The 14,542-nt window shown below is 56.1% G+C and overlaps 1 protein-coding gene across 4 annotated transcripts in view; it reads right to left on the reverse strand.

The window, feature by feature from the left end:
• LOC144932369 (uncharacterized) overlaps window positions 1–7,372 on the reverse strand; it is a 65,670-nt gene extending 58,298 nt beyond the window's left edge. For 3 of the 4 annotated variants that reach the window (XR_013636901.1, XM_078856343.1, XM_078856344.1), the window contains exon 1: window positions 6,579–7,372. Coding sequence is in view for 2 of the 4 variants with exons in the window: in XM_078856343.1 (XP_078712469.1) it covers window positions 6,579–7,043 (465 nt within the window). In the remaining 2 variants the exon portion in view is untranslated. Of the gene's footprint in view, window positions 1–5,578; window positions 5,763–6,578 lie in introns of those variants that run through there. The other variant, XR_013636900.1, reaches the window with a different exon arrangement.
• Between the last annotated feature and the right edge of the window lie 7,170 nt (window positions 7,373–14,542).

Below are 14,542 nucleotides of genomic sequence, written 5' to 3' on the forward strand. Positions count from 1 at the left end.
TCTCGTCCACACCGTGCTTAACCACCACACGCCCGCAGTTTCACAACATACAAACACACATTGCACATACAATGCTTTACACTATCTGCTTCTTCCCTCCCACCCATTGTCTCTTTTCGAAAGCTCTTGCGATCATTACAATTCTTTCGATTTAAAGCTTTCGTGACTGCAGGGATTCATCTTCTTTGTTCTTTCGGTAAAGTCACGTAGAAGCGAAATAATAAAATACTAAAAATAAAACATAATAAAACACAACAGTGAGAATAGTATTTTACTATGTTTTATTTGTATTATTATTATTTCCCTTCTACGTGACTTTACCGAAAGAACCAAGAAGATGACAATTCTTATTTCAAACTTTGATCGTGCCGGTCGTCGCTGGCCACTTGACGTTTTGGGCTTCTGGGCCCTGTGCCCAGCAGCCGTGTCAACATATCGAGTCCTGGTCGACCCAAGAACCTGGTTTTGCCAGCGAGCATCTTTATTATTGAAGCCCGAGGGATTAACGAGCTCCGGTCGCGTTATCCCATCTGCGCTGCCGTTGAGCGGGGCGGGGGCGGTGGTGACGTCGGGGAGAGCCTTGACCTCGCCTCGTCCGATGCGGTTATATTTAACAACAACGGCGGTGGCGGCGGCGGAGCGCACCGCTTGCCGTAAGGACACCACAACCGGAGCCCCTCTGGGCTTTGTGAGAATCACTTTAGACGAGGCCGCTCCTTGCTAAGGAGAGCGGAGCGCCGGGAGAGACGCGCCCAGAGCGTTGTGGCGCGCGGGAAGAGTCCTCCGTGAGTCCTCCGGAGTCCTCCCAGAGTCATTCGCCAATCCTGGGTGCGGCAGTGGCAATCCGCGACGCTGCTGTAGGAGGACGCTGCTGTAGGAGGGTGCGGCGTGCGTCGTCGTGGTTGTGCTGCGCCGCATAGATCGCCGCCGCTCGCGTTCGCGGCACCGTCGTCGTAGTCCGGCACGATGTCCGACGTTTCCCTCCGCGTGCCGGGAGTTTCCTCGGCAACCGAATGCATTTCACAAGCCGATGGATCCTGGGTGTGGGTTTCCCATTGCTCATAATAACGCGAGATGTTTCCATGGCTGTTGGGACAGGCGTCGTGGGACAGGCGTCGTGGGACAGGCGTCGTAGGACAGGCGTCGTGGGACACACCGCGAAGAAGCTGTCCCCTTGGCCCTTTCAACTTCCGTGCTAATTGTCACCCCTCCCACAATCCCTCTGGTTTTTGCGGACAGTCTCGGTGCGGATCGTCTCGGGGTCGTTTTACGTTCCAGCTCGCCCACCGCGTGGCGGTCGAGGCGACGGCGCTCATCCTGCCGCTCGCGCGTCGTTGGCGTGTGCGGAGTCGCCCCCCTCTGTGCTGCCGCGGCAAGATGCCCTCCGATACGCGGACGCCATCGGAACTTCCCATGATCATTGCTACCGTGAAGCGGCCGATGAACGCGATCTCCAATCTCTCTCCCTCTTCGAGCGGTACTCCTCTCCCCGGCAACGACAAAAGTGAGGCGTCGCGCAAACAAGCGCGGCTCTAAACCCGACCCTCTCCTTTCACCTTCACGGCGCGGAGCCCCGACTCTGTCAGGCGGGCGATACATCACAAGTTTTCACAGCAGGCACCGCTGCCCTTATCTACGCAATCGCGCAGTAAATCAAAACAACGACCCTGTTGCGAAACCGTCCCCGGCCGTTATATTTACCGGGACCACACGAGGTAATTGTGGGGGCGGGTGGGCGCGTAGAGGAGAGGAGAGGAGTGGCCTCGCTTAACGAGAGCAGCAGACGACAGCCCGCCGTCCCCTGCGAGCGCGCTCGCCCGCCCTCCGCGGCCCTCTAGCCGTAACCCGATCGCGGCGCGTCCAATTACTCCGATGTGTGCGGGGCGACGCGCGACGAGGTGGCCTGCGCTGTGAGCGCAGCGCTCCGACGCCGCCGCCGTCCCCAGCGGGCGTCCGCGCACGGCCCTCCGGCGTGGCTGCCGTGTCGGTTCTCGTGCGGGCGCGCGCGCGTTTGAGCGTGCCTGCGTGTCTGTGCGTGTGCGCCCGCTCTTTAGCGTTTGCAATGCTCAGCCTAAACAGTCAAAGCAAAGGTCATCGTTTGTGAGAGGAGCGACTAGCGGCGCTCGTTTGCACGGGGGATGCCGGTGCCACTTGCCCGGAAGATGGCTGCGAACCAGCTGTCATCCTGCCCGCAAGTGAGGGTTGTGAAATGGGACGCGCGTCACAGACAATTCATTTTGCGAGTGTTCGGCTGTTTGCGCAAAGCGGAATTTGCTCTCGGTTGGTGATGCTCTGGTTTTTTTTGGGAATAAATTGGGGCCGTCACATTCGGGCTCCCATTGCATGCTGGGAGTTTGTGAAGCGGGAGGGGATGGGGATGGCAGCAGCGTCTGGGCTGAGGCCTCCCGTGGTGTTCAGTGAACCGCACGGTCGTTGTTTCGTGTCTGCGCCGTGCAGCATTGCACCTCACGGTTGAGTGTTTATTTTATTTTTATTTTTTATTCATCCCGGTTGACGAACACAGGCCCCAAGGCGCGATTGAAGCTGTAAAAAGATGAGAGCTAACCATCCCCTTCTTGAATTGAACGAGGTTATTATGCACTCTGAATTGGAAACTCACCTCTGATTAGCACGTTTGGCTACGAATGGTGCGAATTAATTTCATAGTATACTTAAGAACCTGGCAAAAGAGACGATGATTGGATGAGGGAATTCCCACGGGGAGTAGTGCGGGGAACAAGCAGAGAGAGATGTGTTGTGACCTGCAGTGTGGTGAGTGGGTGTGTGCTGTACAAACTCGGCGACCCGAGTTCAAATCCCGCTCACGGCCAACACAAGTGACGATTATTTGAACTGGTCTTGGGCCCCCCTAGGTCGACTCAGCCTCTAATGAGTACCTGGTGCGGTGTGTAAGCATCTTCATTCGGAAGATAAAGGCGGCCTGGCGTGGTGCTGGCCACCCACCTCCTCGTGTGCCGTGCCTGCCTCGTAGGTGCTCGCTAACAGCACTTGCCCCAACAGTCTGTCAAGGCTATATGGGGGATCTTTGTCGTTGTTGTGTATGTGTGTGAGTGGTTGAGTGAATGTGTTGTTGTCGTGTCCTGTAGTGTTGGTGGTGGTTGAGCACAGTCGAGAAGGGACAGTTTGTGATTGAGGTGCGTTGGGAGCGCAGCTCGCGATGACTCCCGCCGTGCGGAGCCACGCACGCCATGCTGAGCCACGCACGCCGTGCGGAGCCACGCACGCCGTGCTGAGCCACGCACGCCGTGCTGAGCCACGCACGCCGTGCTGAGCCACGCGCACACGCCATCGCACGTGAACTGCCCCTCATTGCCCGCGGACCGTACCGACGCACGGAACGTTGGGGTCGGCATCGGCAGGAATGGGTCGCTCAAAATGTGACGGTGGCTTTTTGTTTCCCCCTCTATCCCCCGGAGAGAAGAGCTCTCCGCCCGCAGTGCTTGCCCTGTGCCCTGGACGGTTCCTTTCACGAGACGGTGGCGGCGGGTCAAGTCGTCGTCGATCTGCGCAAGTAGTGCACATGCCCGCCGTGCCCTCCCGTGAAGCTGCGACAACGGTGCGGGGTTCTTCACTCGCCTCCCCCGTCCACGAGGCCATGGAGGTGGGCACGCGCCCGCGGTTCCTCAAGTCGGCAGGTCGCACGCGACGGGGTTAAGCGCGGGGTACTCCCGTTTCTTTTATTTTCCAAGACGCCTGCCCAGCTTTTGAAAAGTTTGCCCGAAAATTCCCTCTAAGGGGACTCTCTCTCTCTCGAGCCCTCTCTAGGGCAGAGGGCCCTTCTGCCAGCAGTGGCATGAGCGACACATTTCAGGGCTCCACCTTTACAGTTTGTTCTCCACTCAAGGTGCTCATGTACAAATAACACTGTGGCGTTAATGTTGTACAAAAAGCCATTTTCTGTTCATATTAGTAGATAATTCTGCAGTTGAGATGATCACAACATTCTGCGTGGTCGTCGCAAGTCGGGTCAAAGTGATGTCCTGCTCAAATGAGCATTGAGGCATTGGTGCTCATGTCCTTTTTTACAGCCCTGAGCCAGCGGTGGAAATTCCACCTTCCTAAGGCGGGGGTGAGTTTATTCATAGGTCAAATCCCTACAAAGTGTTGCTCATTTTATCGAACCCTAAGAGATGATGGGCTGAGTCCCCTCATCCCTTCCACGATGTGAACTCGCGGCCTTCTGATTTCCCCTGGGCCACGTGGTCAGGCTAATAGGAGGAGCGATGCAAGGCCTGAGCTGAAGCATTTTCATTCCCTGAAATATATATATTAATTAATTTAATATTTTTTTTAAATACGCCTTGCATATTTTCCTTTTTGGGGCAATCACGCTGAGTGTGCCTGAACTCAGAAGCGAAGCAAGTGTGTGATTCTGGTATATATGAAAGACCATCTTGGAAAATAACAGGTGTTATAGGTCTGTGAGGTATTTCGGAGATGGTAGTACAACGATGGCTTGTCAAATCTATCTGTGCGGACCTTTGAGCGTTATCCCCCTCGCATGCGTGGCGAGGTTTCTTTGAGTTTTCCGGGTTTTTCCCACGTGAAATCACCAAACTCTCATCAACGACATTTGCCAAACAACCCAATGAGGCAGGACCCTCCTGAAAGCAATCCCTGGTATTCGCCGAGGGCTTTATTATTACTATTATTATAATTGCTACTCTTGTTACTTTTTTTTAAATGGGGTTTTTTTCTTTGCGTGTGGCTTCTACGCGGCCGCTCTGCCTTATCTGTGCAGCAGCGAAAGCTCTCGCATCCCACGCCGAGCTGGAAAAACTAGCGGTCGCGGTGACGGCGGCGACGGCGCTGCGACTCGATGGCCCTTGCCGCCTGCGTCACTCGCCGCCGTGCGTGTGTTGCAGACGCCACGCACGCACGGACCTCTCCCGCGTTTCTCCAGCTTTTGCCGATTGCGTGGGGGTAACCGCCGCCCCGGCTTTTGTTTGCGTTTGCAGCGGTGCCGTAATCAGAGTGAGCGCCAAGGTGCGCCGCCGCCGCGCTGCTGCGGTTGATTCACGACGCCATCGCGTCGCCGCCGCCGCTCTGCGGCCCCCCGGGCGGAACCGCGGCGACGCGCCCGTGTGGTGAGAATGTCGCGTCAACGCCGGCGCCTCCTCCTCCTCCACGGGGTGAAGCTAATTGTCCATAATGACACCGGCGCGTCGATATCGCGCATGCGATTTAAGCGACGCTGTGCGTCACGCTGCACTCCGCCGTCCGTAATGTCGACCGCGGGCACAGGATACACGCGCGTGCACGCTGCCGCACCGACTACGCGCTAGCGGGCTGCACAAGATCCTTTCGAGAAAGGAATGAAAACCTTTCGGCGGAGCGCTACGCAATATTAAAAACACCCGGAGCCGTCGCCAACGAGCGGCTTCACGCAGGAGCCCGATGCTGCGAAGGTGCCGGGCGACGATTCGGAGCGAGCGTTGTAATATTAATGCCGCGAGCGGGAGATCGGCAGGGCCGTACGTCACGTCGCCGCGGCGCCGCTCCTCCGCGCCGGGAACTGTCGTCGGAAGAGTAAAGAAGCCTCCGACTCGGCACTCACTCGGTGTCTTTCCGTGGTCGAGTGCCGCGCCCCGCTGTCGTTATCCCGGCGCGAGGCTCCGGAGCGAGGAGCCGCGGGTCGGGGCCCTGCGCGAGTCGTGGGCGAGGGCCGGGGTTGGAAGAACCCCCCCCCGCCTCGATTCGTCTGGCTGCCTCTCCCTCTCTTCCTTCCCTCCCGGGTCCCACCCCTCAAGACACTCGCGCCGCTCGACCAATCCGCGGCAAAACCGACGCGCGCGCGATGCAGATGCGCACGTGCATGCGCAGGCACGCGCGTGCGGGCGGGCACCCGCAAACGGTACCGCCGGGAAACCGGCAGAGCTATTAATAACCGGCACGACGGCCTAATCCGGATGCCATGCCGCCGCTACTGCGGCGGTCGATTTGCGTGCGTGCGTGCGTGTGTGTCGGCGTGCGCGTGTGTCGGCGTGCGTGTGTCGGTGTTGTTTATCGGCGCGTTAGCAATAAACCGACGGAACGTTTTTTTCCCCGAGGTGAGAGCGAGCCACCCGGCCGGGCTCGGCGAGCGCGATTTCGTGAGGACGTTAAAAAGCGTTGGCCCGCGTTATTACGCAATCACCTCCCCGGTCTCTCGACTGCCCTAACGGGAACGGATGGTGCGCGGCTCCGTCCGTGGAGGGCCGTTCAATCATATCGCGGAGTGAAGCGCTTTGCAGCCTTCCATTAGAGGAGGCGGGGGGGGAATGATTATTTGTGACCGTCGCCCTGCGACACTTGTCGATGCGCCTAATGGAAACGAAGCGGTGCCCGCTCTCTCGTGCTACGGGCACCCGCGTCACGTACGCCCGCTGCTAACGCACGCGCCGTCCTCGCTGGCAGCCGGCGCGCTGACGATGGCGGCTCCTCCTGTGCGCTCGGCACGCGCGCGTGGGTTGGCGTGTGTTTGCGTGGGTTGGCGTGTGTGTTTGCGTGGGTTGGCGTGTGTTTACGTGGGTTGGCGTGTGTTTGCGTGTGTTTGCTGGGTGAGGCCGTTCACCTACCGCATGTTGGTTGGCCTCGTTCCGACGGCCGCCCGCCGCTTCTGCTGGGATTTTGCCGACGCCGTGCGGGGAGGGCGTGGGGAGCTCATCGCGACAATCGGTGCCAAAAACCGGGGTCTGCACGCACGCAGGCAGGCGCGTTCCTGCGTGGCATGTTCGGCGTCGCGCTGTGCCCGCCCCGGCGATGCCCGCGCAGCGCAGCCGTGCCGTCGTCTTTTTTTGTCTTCCTTGGTTTTTGTCGTCTCGTTCCTCCTCTTCCTTCGTGCCGCCGTGCGGTGCACGCGAGGAGCCGGGGTAGGGGGGGGGGCGGGGGGGGGGGGCCGGTGGCACAATGACGCGCGCAGGAGACGGCGGCGACGACGGCGGCGGTGGCACAGAATTCGCCGGCGAAACGTCGGAGCGAGCGGAGTGGCGCGCGTCGTTCCGCAGCGCCCGCTGGCTGCAGCCATCCCTTTGTGTCTGCATGTGCGTGTGCGCGCGCGCACGCAGCGAGCGAGCGAGCGAGCCAGCGCGCGAGAGGGAGAGAGAGGGGGAGAGGGAGCGCGAGGGAGAGAAATGTGGTGGTTTAAGCGGCGACACGGGAAGGCGGCTAAACAGCCGGCGTGACCCCCCCGCTTCATGTCAGCTGACACAGCGGCGGCTGGCGCGAACCGCCGCGCGCACGCCACGGAACGCGTGCGCACGCGCGTGCCAGGGAAGTAGGTGGTCTTATGCGGGCACCGAAAAGTATGCGCATGCGCCGTCGGTGCCAGCGGGCACAGCTTTGCGCATTCTGGTGGTCGCGTGCGGCGGTGCCTGCGCGTCGGCGGGGGCGGCGGGCGGGCGGGCAGACGGGCACGCGGTGTGCCCGGTGACTCGGTGCCCGTGCGTGCGTTTGCGCTCGCTGGGCAATCGTGCGGAGGCGACGCTTGCTCGCTTGGAGATTTGCAGAGGCGAATCCATCGCTCTACCCGCCCACGGCTACCATCCGAAGACAGACGCGGGGTGCCCGAGCTGCACGCTCCAACACGCCCAGGCGAATGTTCGCGAGAGATTAAAAATATAAAAATGTAATTGCACTCGTCCACAAATGTGTTTTTTTTTGTTCACTTCGCAGACTGCAACTACGTATTGTCAGTTTGTTGCACGATTTTTTTTTTATGAATTCATTTCGATTTTAAATGAGTTCCGGGAAATTGCAACAGACAAACGGGCATCGCCATTGATAAAGAATATATATTTCCGCGTCACATTGTTTGAAATTACTCAAATATAATGTGTATTACACCACAGTGCTCCGTCGCCTGTGTCATGATGTACGTTGCGTCCAACATATGAGCTCGTCTCACTTATATTCAAACGTATCGCCTGTTATTAGCATTGCCTTGCGCGGACTCAGACGGATGCTCCCGATGGCTCTGCCGCCGGTCGCTCGTACGCTCAATCGCGGCGGCTTCACGGCAATTCCGGAGCCCACGGTTTCATCGATCGCCGGACCTGGCGGAGGGAGGGGAGGCCATTCGTCGGAGGGAAGGAGCAATGGCCTCCCGTCTTCCTTAGATCGTCCAAGGCCTCCCTCCCCGAGCTAATTGATCCCTAATTTGCACGTTCCTGATTGGGTGGGCATTGACCGTCGGGATGCTCCGGTTGGGGGCGGGCAGCACCGGGAGCTGACCCCTGCCTGACCCGATTGAGTTGCGCGTCGATGGGCCGCGGCGCGCCGATACCGAGCTGCCAAATAATGGCGGAGGAATCCAAATAAGGAACTGGTCCCCCCGACTGCATTACGCCCGGAGTGCTTCGTATCGAACGCCACCTGAAGCTTAACGAGCGCCACGGCCGCGTGGCATTTTTCTCGTTTGGTCGAACGTGGCCGCCCGATATCCTTTTACGGCAATTCCGGCGAGGTGGCCCATGTGTGCCGTGAATGCGATCAATGCGAGATGTAAGCACGTGTGTGTGTGTGAACTTCTTTCGCACCGTACGTTGCCAACTGCACTAATCGAAGGTGCAGGGGAAGGACAACAAACTCAACACCAAAAGCAGTTCTAAAGAAATTAATAATTCGGTCTAGATTGAAAAGTGCATAGCTGCAGTGGCATTCCGTGCGGCCGTGCGATGCAGTGACCGTCGTCGTTCGATGGCTAGCCAAAGCGCGATGGTTTATGTTGCTTGGCGAGATCAGCAAGGTATTGTGGTTCATTCGTGGCAAAAAAAATGAACCACAGTGCCACGAATGAAATGAGATCTCGCGCGGGCAGAGTAATAGGCGGGCTTCGCTGGCATGCCGCTTACATTAACAGCGGATCCGCGTACGGATCGGCAGGTGTCTTGCGGAGTTAACGGGCGGCTCGCGTTGAATATTGAAATCTTGCCCGTTGGTGGGCCTGTGGTGTGGGGGGGGGGAGTCGACAGCTTTGGGATGAATGGAGCTCCGAGGAAATCACATCGGAGCCTAATGACACCCGTACAAAACACAACAAGATTTACATCATGAATTGCATTTCATGAATAAAAATCTAATTTTGCATCCGGAAGATGTACGAACCAGGGACCTAAGTTGTAATTTTTTAAAAGGGAAAACATAATTTCTCCGATAGTATTATGTGTTTTTACACATATATATAATGTATGTCAAGGCTAATGTACCTGTCAGGTTCCCCATGTTTAATTCACGTTAAATATAAAATGTGTTTTACTTTAAACACCGACCGCCCCATGAAGCCTCGGAGCAAACACAGTCATGTGATGCATTGCATTGAAAACATCAAACAACCCTCACTAAATCGGTGAACTCAGAAGCGGGTATTCTAATACCTGTATGTGCGTACTCGCTATGTTTTATAATCAAAAACCTCTCAACTGGAAGGCTACAATGGGAGCGCGTGGGTCCCTAATCTTGTTTAGTGCCCTCACTTCTGATAAACTCAAATGCTGCTGCACTCGCAGAAGGCTTGGTCACAGCTACGCTTTTTCTTCCGTTAGGGTAAAGGCACAGCCCCTGCAATTGCTACCTCGTGTCACTGCTGCCGGAAGGGCCTCCACTAAACGGAGCTGTAGAGAGCCCCCTTATACATCGGCCAGATGTCTTGGGAAGGGATTACGTTAAAATATCAACTCACCGCTATGCAAAGCTGAAGTTCAACAGAAGTTATGTCGTTGCTTTGTATGCGCAGAAATCTCTTTCGGTCCCACTGTACCCACCGTGTTTACTGTACTCACTCCCCGTTCCTATCTCCCACATTCTCCCCACACTTCTCACAAAACTGTGGACTGGATATCAAAACCTCGCGCCACACTGTAAACGATTGCTGTTCCCCTACGCGACACACACCGTCGCCGTCACCGCACACACCGTTCAGGCAAGTTGATTCGCGGCTGCGTTGCCAAGCGAGGTCTCCCAAGTGCGCCGAGTCTCAGCGCCTGCAGAAGAATCGCGTGGCGGCGCGTCCAGCGACTGACCGCGCGCGTCCATTGTCATCACGCTCTCCGCGTCGCTTCGTCTATCCCCGTGCACCCGATCACAGTTCGCACAAACTGAGGCGTTTTCGACCGGCAAAGCCCGACGGGATGTCCCAGCATACTTTGCAATGCAAGATGACGGCACCATCCCTGTATGCGTTTTTGCGCACGGTCTCTCACCTTGACATGCAAAGCATGCTGGGACTTCTTGTTGTGTGCGTCTGCTGTGTAAAACGCCGCTTTTGCCTTTAGAATTATCGGTTCAATTCTGGCCCGTGGTCGATGGGCTTTGCGATGAGCCGCCGAAAGTGCTTGGACTCGGATACATTTGCCGCGATCGGTGTCGCTGAGCGCGACGGTGAAAACGGAAGACGCGGATGCTCGTTAAAGGTGGGGCTTGAGGTACGTCTCTCCATCTCTCCTGGCGCATTCTGCCGTCCCACCCTCGCCTTGATGTAGGAGCATCGGGGGAGAGCTGAGCAGGAGACAAGAAAAGAGGAGGGGAGAGGACGGAAGGAGAAGAGAGGGAAAGAGGGGGCCCTCCGGCAAGGTGCTCACGATGGAGAATAGAATCAACTCGAAGGGGTCCCTCCGCCACCATCGCCAGGCTGCAACGTCGCCTGCTGCGTTTGCCACCACCGCGCCTCTATGCTCAGTCGCCCACCGCGTCTCTCTCTGCTGTCCGGTGGCCCTGCACCACAGCTCATGGTGGAACTCTCCACAGCAGCAGCATCGGCAGCCTCACGACTCAAACCCTACTCCTCCTCCTCGTCGCTACACCGAGGAGCAGGAGATCGTGATCACTGCCGGGCGTCGTTTCCCCGTGGCAGCTCCGACCGTCTGAAACGTGGCCGTCGTCATTGTCGTCATCATCGTCATCATCATTGGCGTCATCGTCGTCATCATCATCATCATCTTCGTCATCGGCGTCATCGTCCCACTGCTGCTGTGCATTCACAGCAGCGTTCAGTCTGCACTTATTTTTGAGCCACACTTAAAGGGCCCCTCCTCTTTTTTAAATGCCCCACCTCTTCAAGGCCTCACCTCTTTCCCCTGGCTTTCGAACCACGCTGATCTTGGGCTCTGCGTCTCAGACACACGGACATTCATGTCCTTAAAATATAGTGCGCCTGTTCTAAATTGCATTCTTTATGTGACCGGGGGGGGGGGGGGGTGGGGGGATGAGACCATGATCTTCGCGTATTCTTCGTCGCCAGCGGTCCCAGAGACAGACCCTCCAGGTCTCTCGCTTTCAGGATTTCTCTCACAAGGCAGATGGAGGCAGGGGGCTGTCTGGCCTCTTCCTTTACCGCCGCTTGAACATCTGCAACGCATTTTGACAAGATCCAGCTCAGCTGCTCTTGCCGCAGTTTCTGCGCGAGAGTTTTTTCCTCCCGTCCTGGTCTTGATCATCTGCGACATTTTCGATAATGTTGCGTGCGCGCGTGTGCACGCGAGCGTGTGTGTGTGTGTTTGTGTAATCTTGAAGAAATCTGTACGATAGAATACCGATTCTGTGTTATTGATTTAAAGATAATTAAAATAAATGTATTTAAGTTTGCGCGCTAACCTTTGGCGCAGGAGACGGAAACGTGAACACGACCAAATCGGCTCGCAATCGGAAAGACGTGAAGTTCAAATTCCAGCTGAGAGTTGACTCGGCCCATCATACCATCTCGGTCGATAAAACGATTTCCACGTTGGGGGGGAATTCAACAGCGGTTGTCCTATGGATAGGCTCGCCTCCGCTCTAGGAATATGCAATTTCAACCGCTGGCTCAGGGGCTGTGAAGGGAGATGGGCACCGATACATCAGCGCTCACTTGAGCAGGAAATCACTCCCGACTTGTTTTGTATCTATCCCACACGTGTGTGTGTGTGGTGCATATGGGGAGCGGTGCTGGAGTGGTTTTCCTACTGCACCACAATACCGGTAGCCTGAGTTCGACTCCCAGCCAAAGATAACGTGCTGACTTATAACTTGTTATGGGCATCCTCTAAGTCATCTCAGCCTTAAAACATGAATACCCAGTGGCGTGCAACAACAGAGTCAGAGGAAACATGGAACGTCTTGAGCCTGGACTTGAGCAGGGTCTGCGAGTCGACAGCACGGTCGGCTGGGGGGCGGGGGAGGGGGTTGACAGTTCCAGACATTGGGAGCATCAGAAGAGAACCCCCCGAACAAATTTGAGGCTCCCTTAATGGACTGGCCTGCCAGCTTGCTTACTTCCCTTTTCTAGTGGGGTAACCACATTGAGCTGTGTGCCGCTGATTTAAAAGCGTGCGTGCGTGCGCCGTGCCCTTATCTCCCAGACAGGTGGAGTTTATCGCCTCTAAATGAACTGCAGAGCCGCAGGAAGGTTGTCCGAGAGGCGCCGCCGCCGCTGCGGTGGCGGTAACGAGCAAAATAGAATGCAGTAGCCGGGGGGGGGGGGTCCTCCACCCCTCGTGGGGGTTTTTGTTTTTTTTCCTCCAGCATCATCGTCGTCTTGTTGACGAGGCGGAGCCGCTGTCCCGGGGAAATCAGTTTGTGTATTCACGTGTAGTTGTTTCTCCCCTCTCCTGGTATTGTGGCAGCCCTGGAAACTAAAACTTCAAGGTTGTATGTGACCAGCTGTAAGGCCCACTGAGCTACGTAGCTCTTTTTCAGGAGCCACCTGGCCATCACAGATGACAGCCCAACCGAGTGGCTTCTCTTCGTGTGGAAATCTACGGCGTCCCGAAGACTCCGACACGCGTGACGTCCGATCCTGAAAGAAGGGGCCGACTCGGTGCTGGGAGACGCAGCGATTGGCCGAGCGATGGACCCCGGCGGAGGGCACCGATCCTGGCACGGGGAGCTCTCCCACCTGCGGTGGTGGCGGCAGTGCCCGGCCTCAAGAAGCGAAGTGACAGCATGGGCTCCCAGCTTCATACACCACTATGAGGGTGAACCATTCACCAACACGAGCTCACAGCCTTTTACATTCATGTAAAAAAGCACGCAATTCTAATTGCGGCGTTAACGTCATTGAAATTGGTGCCTCCGCTTATTGTTTCACGCAACTGATGTGACGTGGCGTGTCCGGCGTGCGACGTTCGTGGCCACGTGGCCACACGCAGGAATGATTTCTGCTCCGGGTTCCCCTTGAGCTCGCGGCCGCTCTGCCACCGCCGCGTGCCAAGCCCGGTGACGCAGTAATTATTGTTAATGCCGTCATAAAACTCATTAATGTTACGATTTGTGTATGTAATTATGCACTGTTGTGGGCCATTACGGGTTGTTAAGTAAACAACCGCACACTTTTGTTATACACTAACAGCTCACGGGTCGCTGTGCGTGGATGTCAACCGGCAGCGTCCGATTCGGCAGGCGAAACCTGGAGCCGCTTCACCCTGCTGGGTCTCATCAGCTGAGCCGAACTTGATAGACAAATGCACGCCTGGGTTGCCAGATATGATTGGCAGTAGTCCTTCAGACATTGCTGTTTGCAGATCAATCAGACACGAGGACTCTTTATCCAAGCGCCATGCAAAGTCAATAACAGAAGCGCCTCTACGTGTGATCGTGGTGTAAGGTTTATTAACGCTTGTCCGGTTCGTTGGTGATGTGCCAAGACTGACTCAATGTTAAGGTCAAAGTTCAAATCCCCGCGAGGGCTCGATCCATCCCATCACCCCTCCAGGCCAGTGCCATGGGCACCAATTGGCAGAACGCCATCGGCGGTTGTCCTGTGGAGAGACTGAAGCTTGGCGTAGGAAGGTGGAATTTCCATCACCGAATGAGGGCCATCAGTGGAAACGAATATTGCCCAACAGTCATGTGACTCTGACTCGACAGAGTTCGTCTTGTGCCTAACACAATCGCGTGATTTTTTATTTTTAAATGATTTTCCTCCGTTGTGCAGATTAGAATCGTGGTACATGTCATTGAGTTTTCCGCACGATGACATCGCAACATCCAAGCGGCTCCGGGCGAGGAGAGATCCGAGCGACGCCCCTCCGACGTCACCTCCGTGCATCTCCATGGCGACATCTCTCCTTGCCCGGTCGAGACATCCGGTGTGAATCCCGATCGCCGCGACGAGCGTGTTCGGCTGTGTGTGTCACACTGCGCGGCGCAGTCGCCCCGTGCTAGAACTCGTAATATTTAAACAAGTGTTTAATATTAATCGCGCATTTTGAGAGAGAGGGAGAAATTGTCTACTCGGGCCGTGTGAAATCAATGATGCCTCGGTTTGTAACCACAAGCCGGAGACGAAGTGATAAATATCATATTGGCTTTCCTAATGACCTGCCATTCCTCATAACGCATGCCTAATTATGAGTTATTGGCTTATAAACACGGTCATATTTAATGCAAAACCACACAATTAAGATATCCCGTGTCATTAAACCGTTAAAAACACAAAGAAAATCATTAAAATAACTATTTAAACGCTTGAGATGCTGCGATTCACTCCGATTCCATTGTACTCTGTGATTAATCAGCAATCCGAGGTCAAGCGTGCGTGGATCAGAAACGGAGGGTGGATGTTTCAGAT

The sequence above is a fragment of the Lampetra fluviatilis genome, chromosome 5 (assembly GCF_964198595.1).
Source record: "Lampetra fluviatilis chromosome 5, kcLamFluv1.1, whole genome shotgun sequence".
Taxonomy (NCBI): domain Eukaryota; kingdom Metazoa; phylum Chordata; class Hyperoartia; order Petromyzontiformes; family Petromyzontidae; genus Lampetra; species Lampetra fluviatilis.